The following is a 20,951-nucleotide window of genomic DNA, read 5'->3' on the forward strand; positions in this document are numbered from 1 at the left end:
TTAAAAAAACCTCTTTGATTAAACACTGCTTGTTTCACCAACTGGAGATTTTGATAAGTGGAAGATAAAGAGAACATAATGTTTAGGACTTGTTTTGCATTTCTCCACATCTGGCATAAATGAGTCAGTCACACAGAACAGAAGCTTGTTAAAAAACAGATGACGGGTGCAACAATTATTTCTGTGGGTTTTTATTTCTTTTAATAGAAAATTCTAATATAAAACAGCAAACGTTTTCAGTTTGCCTTGTTTACAAAAATATTATATATATTTTTTTTTTATATTTCTGACATAACTAAAATGCACTATTCAATAAAAATATTCTTCCATCAGCTAACTTCTCTTTTTAAAAAAATTAATAAAAAAGTTATATAAATAATGGTTGCACCCCCCCACCCCAAAACTGATCTGGCTGGATCAGTTTAGGAGAACCAACATTTTGACACTTTTGGGGGGACAGGGGGTGAAAGGGGGTCAGGAACCAGAGATCTCCCCTCCACCCATCCGTCCTTCTCCAGTTACATCTGAGCAAAATCCTGTTTCTCTGGGGATAAGAATAAGGGGGAAAGTTGCTTTGCACGTTTTTTTTTTTTTTTAATATATATATATATATATGAAATGACACCATGAAAAAGTTCAGGGACCCCAATCCACCGTTGAAGTAGTTTTACAAAGCTGAGCAATTTCACTGAATTGCCCTGGAGATCCAATGGTGTGGTGGCAGAATCAGCCTCTCTGGAAAAATCCAGTTTAATCCAGCTGGGACAAAAAGGTTTTACAGGACACTCCCCAGTGTTTTATACAGGAGTTCCCAGTCTCTTGTTTAGGCTTTTCCAGATTTGTGGATGGAGTAATTAACTCCATGAGTTAATTAAACCTCAACACATCTCTCAGCATTGGAAAACCCTGCCTAGCACTCCAAAGGGTTTTGAGACGGTTTTACATCTTCTCTCCCAGCTCCTACTTAAGCTCCACTGGATTTTTCCAAAAGGAGGCTTTTTCCCCCATTCCTTCTTCAACAATAAGGCAAACATTGGAAAATGCTGGAACTAAAGACCCCCACCCAAAACACACCCACAACGTGATGCTGGGGGGAGAAGAAAAATAACCCACATTTGTTTTACCACCCTAGGTCAAAAGGCCAAGAAGACAAGTTCTCCTGATTTCAGAGTGTTAGTATATTTTATACACTGCCTATACATTTAACACATGTGCCTCGCTACTATTTAGTTATTTATAATTTTTTTTTTAACCACAGGAGAATAAACCTTGCTATTTACAATATATAACAGGCAAGTACTATATCCACATGAACATAAATACAATTTGTGGTGGTTTTTTATTTTTTGTTATTCATTTTTTTGTCTTTTTTTTTTTTTTNTTTTTTTTTTTTTTTTTTTTTTTTTTTTTTTTTTTTTTTTTTTTTTTTTTTTTTTTTTTTTTTTTTTTTTTTTTAAATACTTGCAGAAAGCATCCAGGCTTCAGTGCGTGAGTTATAATACACAGAAGAGCTCTTTCACTCAGTAGTTCATTCACTCTTTGCTGCTTTCTTCTAGACAAGCTTGGACAATCTGCCTTATTTCCCACCCATCTCTCTCTCCCCTGCACTGCTGAACACACCAAGCTTCCCTATCCCATCCCATCCCTTCCCAATCCTGGCATTTTCTTGGCCAGGGTATCTGTGCCAACACTCCCCTCTCTTCTGCTTCCAGGGACTCATTCTCCTCTCACACCAGTGCAATGTGGAGTTACTCCAGCGAGGTCAATGGAGACAGAGACACCAGTGAAAAGGAGGAAAATGAGGCCCACGGTTTAAATATAACAATAATAATAATTAATTATTAATAATAATAATAATGCACATAAATTGTGGCCCATTCTTTAATTAAGAGCAGATTAAAAAAAAAAAAAAGAAAAGAATGGAGCCAGAAATAGTAATTCAGACCCCAAAATTCCTGTTTTGAGCAGGTTTGGAGCTGGTTTTACTTTGGAGGGGAAGAGCTATTCTAGAACACACAAAAATGTAACAGTGAGTTTGCACATATGTGTGAGAGAGAGACAGAAAGAGAATTTAACATAATACCACATTGAAACCATAAGAAGGTCCTTCTGAAGGGCTTTACAATAAATAAATGTTCAATATTTATATATATATTTATATATTTATGTGTCAGGGTGTGTATATATATCCATATATACACACTGAATAATAGGTTTCTAGGCAATTTATTTTTTTAAACCATTAGATAAACTGCTCAGGGGTGAATTTCCCAAAAGCTGTGAGACCTTCCTGGTGCTTTGCTGGGGTGAAGGTGGGAATTCCACACGTGGATTTCACCTTCGCTCCTCCAGCATTATCCCAGCCTCCAGAATTGTAAAGCAAATAAGGAAACACCAAAAAAGAGATATTTTGCTTCAATTTGCAGAACCATGGTGCTATTAAACAGTAATATCCTGTCCTTCCTCATGCCCCCTCATCAAGATTTGATGCCAACGAGCAGGGCTGGACTGCAGATATTGGTTACCAAGAAAACCCCAAACCTATCTTTTCTTTTCCCAGTAGATGCATAGGAACAGCTTAAATATTAGTGGCCACAATTTGGGAGGAAAAAAATTTAAAAATTAAATAAAAATAAGGGAAAGGAGATTTTGCAAAATAATGGTCTGTCTTGGGAAATCGCTCTCATTTTGTTTTACTGATTTCTACAAATGCTTGAGAATCTCCTCTCTTGAAGACTAGATCAATGGCTTATAGAAACTTGGTGGAAGTTGCTACCACTGGACAATCAAAAATTGCTACCAAAAACCAAACAAAACACCCTCTGCTCCCCATTTTTTCCTTAGAAATCTTCATTCAGGTATTCTCTGGCTGCCTCCAATCCACTTTTATGTGAAGAAAATTGGCACGCCAAGTCCTAAATCTCCTCTTCCAAGCAAAAAAGAAATGCTGGAGGTTGTCATGTATTTCACAGCGTTGGTGTGATCAACCCCTGCAGTCAAATTTCTGGCTTATTCAGGTTGTCTCTGTGTCGATTGGTTATTCCAAATCCACGAGTTTGGTAGGATTTAGCAGGTGTGTTTTTAAAATACAGTTCTCGATCTAGTGGTTAAAAAAAAAAAGAAAAAAAAAAAAAGAAAAAATTCATCTTAAGGTCATAGGGTTTACATACAGCTTGTGTCATGTACCACTGCCATGGTTTAGAGTAAATGGAATGATGACCTAGGAAAGAAAAGTCAACTCCTCCAGAGGTCTGATCCAGGCCAAAACGGCTGCTCCACAACGCAAGACAGCCCCGGGTTCCAAGATGTGCTCGGATTCCTCTCGTCCTGCTCAAGAGAAACACGTCCAAATTCAGCTGGCATAAGACTCAACAAGTTCCAGTTGGGATTTCTGAAGCAGTTACCACAGGTTGACCTCCATCAGCAAGAGGCGGGAAGAGGAGAGGAAAATAAATCATGCGCGAAGTGAAAATGAAACAAAAGTATCTAGTGGTTTAAAAAAAAAAAAAAACAATATTAAATTTAAGACAGCGATAGTGCTAAAGAACCTGCACTTGAACGAATTGTTTCCAATAAAGAAGGTGGGATTGGACTGAAGGGACAGGCACGTCTGGTGTTCTGCTGACTTCCCAACCTCTTTCTTGGATCTATTTCTGTCTGTTTCTTTCTGCTGGGTGGACCCAACGTTGTTGAGCTGTAGGTGACAATGCACGTGGATACGGAGCTGTCATTAAAGAGCTGATGCTCCCAGTGGGTCTCTTTGTCAGAGCCTGGTGTGCTCCATGTGCAGAAACCCCACTGGAAGAACCCATCATTCCCTACAATCCCTCTCCAGTTTTAGGAGAAATAAACGCCGGCTTCCTGTATCACCATGCTCAAAGCGGAAAGATCTTTTGTATCTGCTCAGCTCTCAAAGCAGTTGGGTGATCTCCAGGAATAAAGACGTACAGGATATTTATGCCAAAGGGAATATCTTAGCCCAGGGGTTCATGGAGGATGGCTGAAACAATGTTCCAAGGAGAAATGATCCGTCAAACTGCGCAGATGGTGAAGGTCAACTGGTGTCTAACCCCAGTGTGACAGGCACTTATTTCCACATGGTTGGACCTCGTGAAAATTCAGTCTACAGGAAAAACAAAACAAAAACAAAACAACAAAACAAACAAACAAAAAAAAAAACCAAAAACCAAAAAACCCCAAAACAAAACAGCAACACAGCTGGGTCACCTGTACCCTACAAAGTGCTTATGTCTCAACATAGCTTCCAGATCCCAGAAGGTCAATCAAACCCTGTTTGTCTCCATAGGCAGTTCTCCAAGCTGGCCCATCCCCGGGGGTGGCCGTGCAGCAGAAGCCGCGGGTTGTGTCAGTCCTTGCAGGTGTAAACCTCCTCTCTCTGGGTGCACTGCTTGCACTCCACGTAGCAGCACCAACGCACCTGGCACTGGCACGGGCGCGTCACCACCCGGCTCTGCGTGTTGTGCCCCCGGCCGCAGCAGATGCTGTCGCAGTTCTTGTCCTTGTAACACTTCCGTCCCGAGGTCCCGGGGGAATACCGACTCATCAGGCAGAAGCTGGGGGAGTCGTCAATGTAGACGAGATCTGTAGTCCTTGGGATTTGATCGCTGTGGCCGGGGATGGATTTTTTAGGGGGGGAAATGTCGCCTTCCCCCGTGGCCTCATTGGTGGTGCTGCCCACCTTGAGCGAGGTCTCGTACTTCTGCTTCAGCTGCTTCCCGATCTCGTGGAAAGGGGAGAGCTGCCTCCAGCACGTTCGGACGGTGCAGGATCCGGACACGCCGTGGCATTTGCAGGTGGTCTCCACGCCGGCTTTGATGACCTGCAGACACACACACGGCCCCAGAGAAAATCAGTCATAGCGGAAGAAATCAAAACACCAAGTAAAACACCACATTTTCTAGAAGACACTTCAGGGACGCTAAGTTGATGATAATACAAAAAAATGACTGTTGGAAGTAGACAGAAAACACATCTTACGGGAAATACTTGTTTCAAAAGGCTCTTGGTTACCAGAGTATGACATTTGCTTGCAAAAATTTTGCTTAATTGGCTAATTAAAGATACTAAAAAGGTTCACAATGATTGTCCAGTGCTGCCATTCATCATGTAGACAGAGATCTGAAGCTGTGATACAACTAAGAGTTTAATACATATTTTAACACCTATTTATGTCTGCCAATAATAATTAGATAAGATACAAAAGTGGAAGAAGTTAGTGGAAAGAGGTGGGGTGGCACATGCTCCAGAGCAGGAATGTGGACAGTAGGAACCTTCTCCATACCACAGAACCCCAAAGCCAAGTATGAGCAGAAGTAATCATAGTTCAGCATCATCAACTGACTGATGCTCAACAAAGGATCCCATCCTTTTCAAATCAGCTGCAATGAAGAAGTTTCACGGCACAAAACCACATCTATCTCCTTAGAAACGGCATTGGAAGGGTTCCAGTTCCCTTTCTCCAGAGAGAGATTTACACCTGGGATACCTCCACGGGCAACACAAGAGCAGAGATGTTATTTGGACAGCCACAGAAGCTCCACGTTTTGTTCACAGATTATAAATACAAATTTCTATTTCTAATTTTCCCACCCTGCCCCTTCCCCAAAATTAGTTTCTGTTGATTTAAATGGGTAAGGTACAACCACCTCTTAAAACAGCAGGTGAGAACAGAGTTTCTTTTACAGAGCTGAGTCCTGACAAGGTACCAAAGTACTGTTGAAAGTGCCCTTCCTTTGGGCATCTACGGTACCTAAAAAAGAAGAAAACAACCTCCCCCCGTGCCCATGATGGCATCTGGCTATGCTGTGGCCTCCTGACAGCAGAGGACTGGCTGCAATCCATTTCCTGACCATCCGGTTCTTAATTATTTGGCTGCACAAATCCTGCTGAGCCCCATGAGCAACCGTGCAATAGGTCATGGACTCGGAATTGGGGCCTGGCCCAATTGTGATATTCCAGAAACGTTTTTAGAAAGACAATATGCATAATACAGCCTTCAGCAGAGCCTGTCCAATGGTCACACTTCATTCCTGTGACAGCCAAAGACCTCTGCAAGCGCAATCCAATAATACACAGTAGCATTCAAAGCGGTGACGGGTTACAGGGGGAGATGTGTTGCTGGTTATAGCGCTCAGCTGGGATGGCTTGGGTAAGGGCTGTCACGCTTTGAGTGCCAAAGTGTCTCGCCAAGTCCACAAGAAATCCCACAATGTCAGACAAGAGCGTGCAGAACGCATTTCAACACTGAAGGGGGGGAAAAACCCCAACCCTCACCCGTGCCCTCCCTCGTGTAAAGTCCTGTTTCAGTGCTTGTCCAGAAGTGAGAGCTGAGTTGGTGTGAAACAAAGCTCCTCCACCTGATTTCACGCCCACACCATCAGCAAACCGAGCAGAAATTGCTGGGATACTTGGGAAAGGGCTGCACACTGCAGTCATTCATCACTTCAGGCTTTCCTCAACCTTTCCTCCTCCCCCAGCGCTTCTGCATCTGCTCCACCTGGAAAAGGAGACAACCCCCATTGTACAGGAGTTGGGAAAACAAGAAACCAACGGGAACTGGCTCAGCTTGTAGTCATGCTCCTGGACTTGGAGCTGATTGAACAAGACAGGGTCATGAAACTCAGGAAGGGAACCTGGAGTCGGGGCTGTTCTTGTCAGGAGCCACCTCTCTGGAGCTCTGTGGGAGTGCTGATGTTGCCGGAGCACTAGAGCCAAGGCATCCACGTGGGGCTGGTGGACACAGCCCAACACGTGTTGGAAAACCTGATCCTGATGGATTGGCAGCTGGCTGACGGCAGAAGACCTTCGGTCAGGTAGGTTTAGGCACTTGAATCACATCAGCCAGCCAGGGCTGACCTCACTGAGGCAAACACTTGATTTAAACACCTCCATTTGAGAAACACCTCAGAAGTCCCGTCAGAGTCAGGGGAGCCAAAGCAGGGAAGGGCCCTGCAGTGAGGCAAACACCTGCTCCACTGCACAGCTCTCCAGGCTGCCACTGACAGCTGAGCACATCTCTATCACCAACGGGAGCCTGGGGACCCAGCTCACACAGAGGCACCTCAGCTTGGGGATTCTGTGAGCAGAATCACACCCTCTGGGACAAATTCAGGTGTCTAAATATCTCCACCTAGCACCAAAAACTGAGGTGCTTTAAAACATTCTCCTCACACCAGCTGTCCTTCCAGCAGCATAAAGGTCTCTCAAGGGGTAGTAATAAGTACTAATAAATACTACTAATAAGTATATTTAGGTAGATTAATTCTATTCTCCTCATCTGGGCCCAAACAAAGTTCCACATGAACCCCAGCCTGGATTTTCCTGACTCGCTTCTAGCTCCTTCTTAAGCGGTGGCTGGGACAGCTCTGGTGTCATGCACTGGTGGACTGAAGCGTAAAAGGTTTCCATTGTCCCTATCCCCATGAATTCAGCAGTTCATGAAATCCAGCGTGTGGATTTTCACAGGGCTGCCGTGCAAGTGCGGCGCATCCCAACCTCCCCGTAAACCTTCTCCTGGAAGGACCGGGAAGGGCTCAAGAATGTTACGAGACAGAAAGAGTGAAAATCCTAGAAAAATTCCTTGCCCAGGCAGCCTCCCCTGCTGCTGTCAGTCACGCTGCAGCTCCTCGAGGCGCTGTGTGATGGGGAACTGCTGCCTCCGGGCCCCAACCACCCACGAGCCAAAATGAATCTTGGCAAAGCCCTTCTGGTTCCTGTCCCGCTCCCCAGCTTCCACAACGACCTTTCCTCCTCTTGTTGCAAGCTCCTGTCAGAGACACTTAAATCCACCTCATTTCTTCAGGAAGCAGAGCAAGGCTGATCCAAGTCAGCAGGTTGCTTGGAGCAGCGTTGGAGAAAGCTTTGCTGGCTGGATCCTGGGACAAATGTCTGGATCAGGCTTTCAAACCTGCAGGGGCTTCCAGGATGGGAAAAAACACAGTTTTTATTCCCAAAAAAATTCTTGGTAAGATGAGGAAGAATAAATTTTTACCATATAAAATCATATTTCAAGACCTGTAGTAGCTTTTCAAGGCTCACCACAGTCCAGGGCCTGATTTACCTTCATCCTACACAGACCTGAACCTGTTCTGAACACACCACTGAATAATCACCAAGGATGTGGCCACCTGCACGTTTGTCACAGAATGGCTCAGCTTCCATCCAAGGCACAAAATATTTCATGCTCCCCACAGCCCCAACTCTACAGCTACCACGCAGCAGCAGGGTTGTAGCAACTCAGGAGTAACAACAAGGAGCATCCTTTGAGTATGGTGTGCTGTAGAGAGCTCCTACCATGAAAACAAAGCCAAACAAAGACAAGTGGTGGGTCAGGGATGGCATCACACATGGAAATTCCATCCTCCCACTCTCCTCTGAACAACCACCTGGTTTGGCAGCCTCAAACAGAACAGTTTGGGAGGAAAATAAGGATTTTTGAGCTATTTAGCTTGACTTAGGAACACAAATTCCCACTGACCTTGCTGTGAGAACACCCAGTACTGACAAACGCAGAATGAGGAAAACACAAAGCGAGCCACAACCATTTTTCCTGGGGTTTGCTGCTCGGAGGAAATCAGATAGCGCTGCTGGACTGCCTTCCCAACTGGCTTTACGAGGAGCCACGGGGAAAAGGGATCACAGCAGAGCATTGCTATGCAACATGTAATCCTTCCTCCCACAATGGTGTGCTGCGAAGCTCAGACTAAGTGCCCCCGTCATGATCAGTCTCAGACATGCTGCAACACACAATTTCTCAGTGTTTTAGCTGAAACGCCGAGGACAGGATTCCCATTCATTCCCAGCTGGGTCACGGGGCTCTGGCGGTGGTTTTTTTCAGACAACTCTTGTCTGGGCAGCAGCAGTCCAGGGCGGACACCCAGCCGTGGGAATTCCTCGCTTATTGCTCCGCTGTCGTCATGGCTGGGCTGCGGCTCCAGGGCTTCAAACCATTCGCTATGGTTTGGGGGACAGGAGGCAGCAAACCCTCCTCGGAGGCAGCTCATACGGGGAAAAGCCCTGCCTGGCTTCGGAAAGGGCTTTGGGATGCTTCCCCACAAATCCAATCCCTTCCATCCCCCGCATACAGAGCCCTCTTCAATTTAAGTAGGCTTAGTCATTCTCTCAGCTCAAGTATTAATGTTTGTTTGGACAGCAGCCACGGTCCCCACACACAACCAGCGGACCAGACTTGTCCCCTCACACTGGCCAACGCCAGTTGGCTGAATTAAAAAAAACTTTCACAGATTGTTAGAAGTTGTCCTTTCTTTTTTCCTTCTACCTTGTTAAAAAGAAAACGTTTCCTTTCAGCCTGTTCTCAACCTGCTTTTTCAGAACAGCTTTTCCCCTCCTACCACCCTTCCCTTCTTCAAAAAATGGGAACGCTCATATTTTAGTGACATAGGTATTAAAATACAAACATTTAAGCATAGAACAACATAACCCTACTTAAAGTTGAGAACTTCAGAAGTATTTTCCCCATGCTCAGTATTCCTAGCATGCTTCCCATGCTAAAAAAGCTCCACATAAACAACCAACTGCAATCACTTATGGGACACAGCAAGCAATTTTTTTCCAGAGTATTGATTTCCTTGCCTAAGAAAGGCTTTGGCTGAGCCATTCTCAGCCTGGAAGGAGAAGAAAATCCAGAGAGCACGCCTGGGCATTCCTACCTGTCATAACCTGCAGCAATTAATACCAGTGGTGGCCCTGAAAACTGATCTGTACATTAAGAGCTCTTCTCAGGTTGTTATTTGCTGGGTTTGATTTGTACCTTGCTAAACATGTGATGCTCCATTTCTCACTTCTCATTTCAAACACATCCCTAAAAAACTGCCAAAAAGGATGCTTTATTTTTTTTTCTGTTTTTTTTCTTTTGTTTGTTTGTTTTTGTTGTTTTTTTTTGCATGCACCAACTTGATTAAGCTCCAAAACAGCAATTATTGCTCATCATGAGTGTGCAGCAAAACCTGGAGCTGGACTGGAACTGTGTTAACAAGTGGGAACTGTGTGAGACTGGATGGTCAGTGCTTGTAAACACTGCCTCTGCAACAGGAGAGTTGTGCCTCCCTCCGCCTGTGTGTGACCTTTAGTGAGTCACTTAATCTTTCTGGGTCTCAATTTCCCCCCTCTGCCCAACGGAGCTCCAGAAATGAAGAGGGTGGCATGCTCTGATAACGTGTTATGTGATAGCTCATGAAGTTCCTCAGACAGATGATAGCTGGGCAAACATCTCCCTGATATGGAGAGCGCATCTCCAGCCCTCCAGAGAGATCCCTGCCAGCACCGCCTGGGGGGAAAAGCCATTCCTCACATGGAATTCCAAAATAAGCAAGTCAACAGCAAGGGAAAGTCCAGGCACCTCCCACTATCCTCTCCAGAGCATCCCAGATGGTTTCAGGTGTAGCTGCCTCAGGATGGGTCTGGACTTGAAGCCTACAAGGGTGACAAGGACCTCGACAGGGGGCTGGGACAAGGCGACCTTGAAGGTCCCTTCCAACCCAAAACATTCCAGGATTCTGTGATCCTTCAGAAACACCTGCTCTGCACAGACCAAAACATCTTGTGCAAAAAACAACGAAGTCTCATGAAAGGAACCAGTTTCAAAGCAGAAAACTGCTTAAAGAGATCTTTTCTTGTTCTCCATTCCTGCCTCCCCATAATTTTGTACTAATCACCCTCGGCTCTCAAGACAACTGAGGTTACACACGGGCTTCAGGCAAAGGTTTGTGTCCCTCCTTCTGGAAGGATGAGGAAAAAGGCAGTGAGAACATGATAATTTCTTTTTCTAGGGTAACAGCAGCCCCTTTTAATTGTGCCCCTTGGATCTGTAAGACATGCTTGACCAGACATACCTCTGGAAGAGGTCAGCACTCCTGGGATTAAGAAACTTAGCAACGCTCCAGAGAGGGAGTTGGAAAGTCATGTTTAATGATACTTTGCTGAGAAACTGGGCAAATTTAATTAAAACATCACTTACTCAAGCCCAGTGGAACTAATTGAGTGCTCTAATATTCCGCCTTTTCATTAATGGGTTACAAAAGAGGGCTGCACTTGTGTGTACAAGGGGGAAAAGGGGGGAGGATAGAGAGAGGATGAGAGCTTTAGCAAGGCTGCCTGGGCTTCATTTAATATAACTCAGAAACTTCATTGCTGGCAATGGAGCTTTAATACAGTTGACTTCACCCCCATCCCCTCCACACACACATCTCCCCCCAAAACACCCTCTCCACCCAAGACCCCTCTGAAAGAATGGCTGAATGAGGGAGAGTCGATCTGGCAAAGGAAGGGAAATTGCTTTTTTAATAAGTGGTCTATTCAGAGCTCCTGCTTTTCAATAAAGAGAAGGCTGGAGAAGTCCTGGTCTAATTACCTCATCCTCACACTAGACAAGCTCGCCCTTTCATTAACCACTGAGGTCATATCATATAACTTGGTGAGCCACCACGGGCACAACATGTTCAGTGATTATTTCACTGGTGGCAGCAAAATTACAGGCAGCCCATCAAGGTTGTAAAAAGCAGAAGTAAAATCATAATTAAATGAGAACGTCTACCAAGAGACACTAAAACTAGGCGGGATAGGATCATGTCACCCTCGCAGAAATACAAGGATTGTTTGCTGGTGTGACACCATGGAGAAACTGCTGCGGTGACCAGGAGGGGAGAGGGTTGCTTGCCAAATTAGTCAGTCCAGCACTGGTCCTTTTTCTGCTGGGTCTCAAGGGATTATTTATATGTTTTGCCATGGTTGGGAGTAATGAGATGGGAAAAATGACACGTAAAGGATCAGTGAGAGACCACCAAGCTTGTGCTGTATCTTTCGCAGAGACTCTTCCACTCCCTCAGCGAACACACACATCCACGCACTGCAAGAACCCCAGCTCCAAAATGTCACACATCGAGGCTGTCTGCACTCCTGTGCTGCCTCTGATCCACCCCAAATCAAATCCAGATGAGTTATTGTTCCAATAACCACACCAGGTTAGTCCAAAGCGGTTTCAGACTGCTGCAGTCACCGGGTGAGCAAACCCTACCCGATGGTTGCAAAGTCTTTACGGCAGGAGTTGGGTGGTGAGCAGCTTCTTTGAAGACACAGAAACGTGCTGAGAATCATACTTAACTCACTACCTTTTTCTTCAAGGAAAATATCCTTAAACTCAGCTAGGAATGCTCTCAGCCTCCATCCTCTCACCCCTGAACTTGCAGTGGGAACAGGAGGAAGAACAGAGACCAAACCTGATATTAATCTACACTTGAGTGCAAGCAGTGCCAAAGACAATCCATCTTCCACATCAGGAGGGTCAAACCGGTTTCAGTACTCTGGAATCTGAAGCAAGCACTGCAAGTTTTGACTTTCTAGTCACAAAGCCAGCCTGGGTCCTCATCTCTGATCATCATCTGAAGTGACACCGAATTGTGCCAGCGGTTTAGGGCCACGTATCCCGACCACACAGATGTGTGTTCTGATCTTCAACCACCACCCTCCTGAAAGCTTCCTTCTCAACATTCCCTCCTTCCCTGCCGGGCTCCACGGTGGTGCTGTCAGCCTGGTGGGCTGCATGGCTTGGCTTTCAACCACGCCACGGCACAATGAATTATTCCAGCAGCACAAAGAGAGAAATCATTTCAACTGCTGCTGCAAACAGGCAAAGGAAAGCTGTCAGACAGCAATCCCAACTCGACAGACACATTGTGGGTGGACGAAAATAGGAACACTGGATCACTGACCTGCAGCAAAGGTCTGTGACTTGGATTGCCAGGAGGGCTCTCGGCGTCTGGACAACCGTCACAACTGTTACTCAGCTGTTTAGCTGCAGATACCACACCACGAAACCACTGCCAGAGCCCGCCTGTGCCAAGGAAAGCGGAGGCAGAGGATGCTGGAGAGTCCTGCATCTTCCCCTGGCAGCTAACTCGCAAGGATCAGGACACAGAAGGGAAGGTTCAACCCCTCCAGCTCATCCTTGGAGTTTGTTTAGCTCCAAGTCATGCAGTGTAGAGCACAGATGATAATTAAGGACACAAAGCTCAAATCCAAGAGTGGCCTCAGCCACACGGACATCCTGACTGCAGCTCCTGGGATTGGGAACACTGGGGAGCCACGCCAAACCCATCTGGGAGGTTTTTTAGCCCTGCTGCTGTTGGTGGATTTTCCTGGAGCTACAAGGACTTGCCAGTGGCAGCTGAAGTCACATCCTTGGAGGTTTTGATGGGGCTGTATTGTGTGACTCTGGAATGAGAGGAGAGCCAGCACATCTACAGAAGCATCCAGGATGAAATCACAGCCTCCATGGGCTCCTTCTCCATTGCCAGTCCCACCTGCTACACACTCAACTCCAAAAGATGGGACAGAGCAACCAACACAAGGATTGAATCGAGTTCCATCACCTTGCAAATCCCGTTTCACACGTCAAAGAGCTGCCACAGGAGTTCAGAGACACTGAGCCCTTTAATCCAGAGCAGGAAAGCTGTCAGCCAAAACCAGACACCAGCTAAATCCAGGATATTTCTAATCCTGATCTCAGCGCTGTCTAGGAGCATCTGGTACTGGGGAGAGGGGGAGAAATTTTGCTGGCCAGCCCTGGCTGGTGGCATTCCCCGATGCCCCAATTCCGTCGCGAGGAATGACATTTTATACATAGACACAGCAACAACTGAGCTGGGGTGGCCATTCCTAGAATGCACAACTGGCTGGGCTGCATTTGCCTGGGAAACTGGAGACCCAGGTCCCCCATCCCAGCCCCAAGCCTGCATCCAATCACACAGACAATAACAAGGCTCGAGGGCTATTTCTGGCCTTGCAGTATGTCCCCCTTGGAGGTTGGTGCAATGAAACACTGATCCTGAGCACCTGTGCTGGCCAATCTGAGGGATTTTCGTGTTGGAGCAACTCCAGGCTAGGTACAGCCAAGTGTATCATGGGAGAAGATGGAAAGCCCCTTCCTCTTCCCCCTTGCTGGGATGACCCAGCACTTGCAGACACCTTGTCTTTTACATCTGTCACAGAAAACGCTGAGCTGGAAGGGACCCACAGGGAGCATCCAGTCCAAATCCTGGCCCTGCACAGGACAAACCCAAAAACCCCACCACGTGTCCCAGAGCATTGTCCAAATGCTTCCTGAGCTCTGGCAGTCCTGCAGGGAAGCCCCTAGGAAGCCTCACAGGTGTGAAGAGCAGGAAGGGAGGATAAAGATGGGAGAAGGAAAAAGGGACTCTACAACCAGGCACCGTCTTCTGCTCTAGGTGACACAGAAGGTTTCTGCCAGAAGACAAAGCTGAAGGGACTTCTAGGTCTGAGGTCAGCCAGAAATTAATCTCTCCACCCTGGTTCCCTGCCAGGTGTTTCTCCAGCCAGTTTTAAAGAAACTTGGCCAGGGAGATGCTACACTGTCCATGCTCTACTGAACTGCTGCAAGAGAGGCGTCCCTCAAGGCAGCGTAAAACCCCTCCTCTGTGTCCTACCTCATGTGAGCCTGAGGAACCCATCTTTCCAACCCTTTGTGATGTGAAACCTTCTCCTCCCTGTGGGAAACCAGCAACCTTTGTCTCCACCTCCTATTTCCTAGACCTGGCCAGTCCCATTTCTTTCCCTCTGCTCTCTCTCTCCAGTGGTTTTGCACAGTGAAAACCAGGGCACAATCCCACAACTCAGACTCCTCCCCTCCAGAAGGAGCATCACTCCATTCATTTCACATCCAACAACTCCTTCTCCACACCCAAAACCAGCGTTATTACCCCCAAAACCCCACAGCGGCGTGAGCCCCCCACCCCGCGGCGCCTTCAACGCACCTTCATGCCCACCAGGTTGTTGTGGAAGTCCACCCTGGCTCGCAGGTCCTTGTTGGGCTTCCTCCCCAGGAACTCCTTGACGAACTTGTTGCTGTACTTGAGGTTGTCCCCACAGCCTCCCCACTGCCAGGCCTCCCTGTTCTCCAGGTCGGGGGCCTCGTCGCAGGTGCAGCGCTCCATGCGCCCCGCGCTGCACGCCTTGGCCATGGCGTGGGTCAGCCCCGCCGAGGAGATGGCGTACAGGAAGGCTGTCTCCTTAAAACCTGCAGGGACAGAGGGAGAGGCTCTAGTTGCAGCTTGAAGGAAGGAAAAAACCCAGGAAAAGGAGGCAGAACCCATTGTGAGAAGAGCATGAGTTGTGTGACAGAGCAGTAGAGTGATAAGGTTGGAAGGGACCACAGTGGAGCATCTGGTGCCACCTCCGGGCTCCAGCAGGGCCATCCCAGAGCACAGGGCTCAGGATTACATCCAGCCTGCTCTGGAATATCCCCATGTCACCCTGAAAGTTAAACCTTCTGGTAACATTTTCATAGTTTTAGTTACTTTCCCATGAAAGTCCTATAAACATAAGTTGTTTATCACATTCCTCCTGAGAAACCTCTTTTGATGGACATTTCTCATGACCAGTGTGCTTGGGAAGGTGATAACTTAATTATCCAATCCCTGGTCATTGTTGAGAATCTATAAATCCTGGAGTCAGAGAATAAAGGCAGGTTTCTTTTCTGACACTGAGAGTGTTTGTGTGAATCATTTAGCGACATCCCCACTGAGAGAGACTCCACACCAGTGCTCAGTCACTGCCCAGGAAATAAATTATTCCTCAAGTTCAAGTAGAATTTCCTGGGCATCAGTTCCTGCCTGTTCCTCCTTGGCACCACTGGGAAAAGCCTGGTTGGCGCTCCTGACACCCTGAAAGCATGGCAAGCTCTCCTTGCATCACTGATGGTGAAGAGGGCATGGGGGAGGGCAAGGACTGCTGGACAGAGGTGGCACAAGCTCAGATTCAGGAATGCAAATGGAATCTGGCTGGCTCGGTGGCTGTCACTCTGTGTCACTCACATTCTCTGCCTGAAAATGGAAAGAGTTGAGCAAAAATTGCCCCTGGATCCCTGGAAGTGTCCAAGGCCAGGCTGGACAGGGCTGGTCTAATGGAAGGTGTCCCTGGAGTGGAACTGGATGAGCTTTAAGGCCCCCTCAAAGCCTTTGTTTGACTCCATGAAGAGTTGGACAGGACACGGAGGTACAAGTGCTGCTACCAAGGGGACACCAAACAGCAGGAACTCAGCACAGACTTCCAGTCCTCCTCATTCTTCCCTCTCTTCCCAAATCAAATCACTGGGTCCTACTCCAGACCAGCAGAATTGCTGACAGAGGACACCTGAGGGCTGGGAAGCAGGAGATGTGTAACCCAATGCAGTGGGTGAGAAAAAAATCCAGTTTACACCTCAAACTTTCCATGCACAGCCTTTCTTTACACCTCCACACTCACCTGCAGGGATGCACCAGCATCCACTCCCCCGACAGGTAAACGACACCCAGAGGGACCCAGGGTTTCAATCCAAGTTACAAAAGCCAGAAATAAAAAGCAAACATGGCAGTATTTATAGCCACCCATTCTCCAGCTATGGAAGCCATAAACGACTGCATATTTGAGATGCAATTCCAGAACAGCTTTGGATGGGGCTCAAGAAATCCCCCACTCAAAAATAACACAAGTGGATGGTGACAGTAGTGGATATATCTGTGAGCTGGTGTGTCAACCAAGGACATGCAGAGACACTGCCAGGTCATTTTTGGAACTGTTCCTTGGGAGGTTCATGACAGTCCAAGCAAACTCATGTGGCCATTCCCAGAGTCTGCCTTCCCCAAACACTCCCAGGAGCAGGAAGACTGATGAAAATCCAGCCCAGGAGACTGAGGTTTGGTCCTCTCAAGGGTTCTGAGGTTCTATTTCCTCCTGGATTGTGGTAGGAATTACCCAATCATTCTACTGCTCACCTGGAAAAGGAGAACAGGAACCTTTTCCCCACTAGAAACATTAAAATAAAAAAAGGTTTAACTCCACACTCACTGAGGACACTGCAAAGAGTGGTGAGAGTTAAAACAATAAATTTTGTTTTCTCCCTGAAGTCAGACCATGTCCTCTGACAACCAGAAACACCTTCAGCATTACACATACTTCACTGGAAGTGGTGAGAGAGTTCTTAATTCACACACCAAAAGCTCCTGGGTATCCCAATGACTCCTCTGGGTAGAAAATGCCTTTGAAGCATCTTATAAACTATTTTCTCTAGGTTACATCCCAGGCCGGACTGCCCACATGCCTGTCAGAGGGATGCCACTGCCAAAGACAGATGTTCCCAAGCCTCTGTGCTCCTGGATTGGAGAATTCTTGCCACAGCTACACAGAGTGAAGCGGCACCAGTGTCAAACTGAGAATCCTCAGCGGGATGGGGTGTGCAAACCCTGCCCTGGAGATCCGAGACTGTGCTCATGGCATGGTTTGGGTTGGAAGGGACCCTGAGATCCATCCAGTGCCTCCCTCTGCCATGGGCAGGGTCACCTTCCACTATCCCAGGTTGCTCCAAGCCCCATCCAAGCCAGCCTTGCACACTTAACTCACAGCCATCAGCCCTAATTGATTCATTAGGCAGCCCAGATCTCCCCCCTGCTTGAAGCCCTCCTGATTTAAAGCGCTGAATTCGGAGCAGTTGTGGAATCCCAGCAGAAAGTCAGCGCCGTGCAACCACAACACATTCCAGACCTGACAGAAAGCCAGGAGGAACAGCTCATCTGCCAGGATCTCCCCTGCCATCAGCTTTGTCTCCACTCCTCCATCACTGAAAGCTTCCCAAATTCCCCATGCCCATCAGCACGGGGATCATCTCACCCACAGGCAGCTCCCAACCAGCTCCATGTGACATTTGGCTCTGGCCAGATTTTAAAGCCATCTCCACCACGCACTATTTGATTGCACTAAGATATTTTGTAACAAGATAATGAGCTTTAAATCAATGCAGGCATTCTAAGCCCCAGTGCATTGACAGTCTGCCGGCCCTGGCTATCCAGTTTCAGCCATTTCCAAAATTGTGCCCGAGTACCCAAAGAGGATAACGAGTCCCTTAAACAATCCCCTGTTATTTTAAGAAACGGGGCTGCATCAGCCCAAGTCGCAAACCAGCAGCCAGGGCTGGTCTGGTGACCAAAATGTGAAAGCAGAGGGAGAAATTTTTAAGTGAAAAAAGTGTTTTCTTCCCCTCCTATTTCCTTTCTCCCTGCAAAGTCCTGGAGGAGAGGAAAGAAGGCCTCAGAGATCACTTTGGAAAGCTGTCTCCTGGTGGGTGATACACGTGAGCCTGTGCCCTGGGGCATCCCCTGCTGCAGTGCTGAGCCAGGAACCAGCAGCTCCTGGAGAGGAGGAGGAGGAAGATTTACAGGGCACTGTGTTACTGCTCGGGAACACCACCTGAAGGATTTACAGCAGCGGGGCAGGGCAGAGATGCTGCAGGGATATAAAACACGGCAGAATGAGACAGCAGCAGAGCCCTGCAGCCCTCAGAGCTCTCATTTATTACCCAGACCCCTGACAAGGGCTGGGACGAGGGGGGTCTCCGTGGGGTTTTAACTGCTGGAGGATCTGCAGTGCCCCTCGTTCGGGGCTGCCCAGGGGACAGGCACATCTGAAGGAACGAGCTGTGGCCTCCAGGTGTCAGCATGAGAAAGTGCTTGGCTTCCCCAAGGCACCACTAATCCAGGGACTCCTCTGGCATGCGGGGATATTTTTAAATGTCTTGCAGCTCTGGCCGGACCTCTTGGGTTTCATAAGGACTTTCCTTGTTTCCACCAGTCAGTGACAGTGCATTAGTTAAGCCCTGGTGCTTCTGAATTACTCCTCCTCACTAATTAGCCCTGCAAACCTCTGCTCTTATCTGTAAAGACTTCACACCCTGGCTTTTCCAGGTCCAGGCCCTGAGTGTGGGACCTTCTGGAAGTCACTAAAGCCCTGGAGACCCTCGCATGCTGTCTGTAAAATGGTGCTGCAGCCTGGAAAGAAGAACTGGGTTTTACTGGGAGGGTGGGCAAGACTGGACTGCATGCGGTAACAACAAAGAAAAGAAATAAAGATATCACCTTCTCCTCCAATATTCCTGGCCATCTCCACCTGGGCTGATGGGAAGAGGTCTGGGATTTACCCAGTGCTCACATCCATGGCAGCAACAGGACACAGCCATTTGCAGGTTTTACCCTGTACTGTGACAGGATTCCCCTTGCCCCCTCTAACAGGACAGCACACAACAGCCTGGTTCACCTTATTTCCTTAAAAAAGGCATTTTCTTAACTTCTTTCCTGACAGGCTGGCATAATAAATAGGAAAAATACACGGGAGAAATAAATAGGAAACAAATAAACAAAATAATAAAGAGGGGACAGCTTTGAGAGCTTCTCAGCCCCGTCCTCCAGCAGCAGAATTTCCAGCAGAAATGGGGAGAAAATGTAGGACAGCACAGAACAGCCTGGTTCACCTTATTTCCTTAAAAAAGGCATTTTCTTAACTTCTTTCCTGACAGGCTGGCATAATAAATAGGAAAAATAAACAGGAGAAATAAATAGGAAACAAATAAACAAAATAATAAAGAAAGAGGGGACAGCTTTGAGAGATTCCCAACCCTGTCCTCCAGCAGCAGAATTTCCAGCAGAAATGGGGAGAAAAAGTAGCTCCTGGCTGCAGAGACCTGCACAAACACCTCCAGGCTCCAAGGAGAGCAGCCAGCAGTGGGAAGCAGGCAGGGCAAGCCCATAAATTACCCCCATCAGCACATTCTTTGCCTGCTGTGCACTTCCAGGGATGAGCTCCAGCCTTCCAGCAAAGCCCTTTGTGGCCCTGGCGGGAAGCACCCCCAGCACAGGATGGCTCGGACTGCCCATCAGTGTAGGAATCCAGAGATGGAGAGACATTTCTCTCTTCTATTCTACTCTCCAAAATATCAATCCTATCTGCTGTTGACAGAAAGGCTTCCAAATATCCCTGGGTAAACCAGGATTTATAAAAGAATTAAGTAGAAAGTAGTAAAGTGTTTAGTATGACACTGAGGTGAAAAATATAGATTTTAGAGGGGTTTAATATATGGTATTAAAGATGGAAGAAAAAGGGTGTGGTTTTTAGCTCTTATTCTTCCTTCTTCTCCATGAATCTGCAGTTTTTGGGAGCACAAAGAATGATTGGTTTAGAGTTAGTTGCAGTTTTAATTGCGTAAGTAGATATAGAAAACTTATTTGTTAAACTATAAAAACACTACACCTGTCCACAGTTTATATAGTAAAAATTGATATAAAGGTGAAGCAGCCACGTGGTTTGGGGCCATTTTGTATCATCAGAACAAAATGAGCCAGGTTGTGGTGAATTGAGCTTGTGTAGAAAGTCTGGAGAGACCTGCCAAGTTTTGTAATGACATCCTAATAAACACGAGAAACAAGATTCTAACGAGCTCAGGAGTTTTCTTCAAACCCAGAGAACTGAGATAAGGGGGACTCCCCACAAGGGAGGATCCCAAAAGAGCTCAGCCCAAAGGGGACTGAGAAAAAAGAAAAATACAAAGGAAGTACAGGAGGAGAGAAAGAAGAAAAAGAATAAGAGAAGTTACAATGGGGGCAGGAGACGGGGGAGAGCCCCCCCAGACTCACCTCTCTTGAGGAGGCTGGCGCGGTAGCGGCCCTCGAGGGTGCAGTTCCAGCGCTCGAAGCGGAACTGGTACTGGCACTCCAGGGCGCTCATGCTGATGGCCTCCATCAGCGTCTCGGCCACGCCGGGGTCGCGCCGGCACATCCGGCGCTGCTTCTTCTCCAGCTTCAGGCGGTCACACACCTTGTAGTGGGCCTTGACGGCCGCCTCCTCCATTTCCGAGGTCAGAGGGAGGATGGTCAGGGGTTCGTTCCCCGTCAGCCTGCCGAGAAACAGAGGGGCACCACGGTGAGGGCAGGGAAAACAAGAATTACGGGATGAGATTCTCCCCCCGTGAGGGTGGTGAGGCCCTGGCACAGGTTGTGTAGAGAGGCCTGTGGTTGCAGCATCCCTGGGAGTGTCTAAGGCCAGGCTGGAGCTGAGCAAACTGATCTAGTGAGTGGCATCAGGGCAGGGACTTGGAT

General features: G+C 47.4%; 1 protein-coding gene across 1 annotated transcript; it reads right to left on the minus strand.

Annotated features, from left to right (window-relative positions):
- Window positions 1-1,395: 1,395 nt before the first annotated feature.
- Window positions 1,396-20,746, minus strand: WNT9A (Wnt family member 9A). Its single transcript, XM_015620184.2, has 3 exons — window positions 20,490-20,746; window positions 14,808-15,070; window positions 1,396-4,840 (listed from the first exon to the last, which is right to left on the minus strand). The coding sequence occupies exons 1-3, from the start codon at window positions 20,701-20,703 to the stop codon at window positions 4,367-4,369; spliced, it is 951 nt and encodes a 316-aa protein (XP_015475670.1). The 5' UTR covers window positions 20,704-20,746; the 3' UTR covers window positions 1,396-4,366.
- Window positions 20,747-20,951: the final 205 nt, after the last annotated feature.

The sequence above is a fragment of the Parus major genome, chromosome 2, assembly GCF_001522545.3.
Source record: "Parus major isolate Abel chromosome 2, Parus_major1.1, whole genome shotgun sequence".
Taxonomy (NCBI): domain Eukaryota; kingdom Metazoa; phylum Chordata; class Aves; order Passeriformes; family Paridae; genus Parus; species Parus major.

Coding starts and splice junctions, on each gene's coding strand:
- WNT9A (XM_015620184.2), bottom strand. CDS start 20,703: ATGGAGGAGGCGGCCGTCAAGGCCCACTACAAGGTGTGTGACCGCCTG. Junction 15,071..20,489: donor CGCCAGCCTCCTCAAGAGAG/GTGAGTCTGGGG, acceptor CTGTCCCTGCAG/GTTTTAAGGAGACAGCCTTC. Junction 4,841..14,807: donor ACAACCTGGTGGGCATGAAG/GTGCGTTGAAGG, acceptor GTGTGTCTGCAG/GTCATCAAAGCCGGCGTGGA.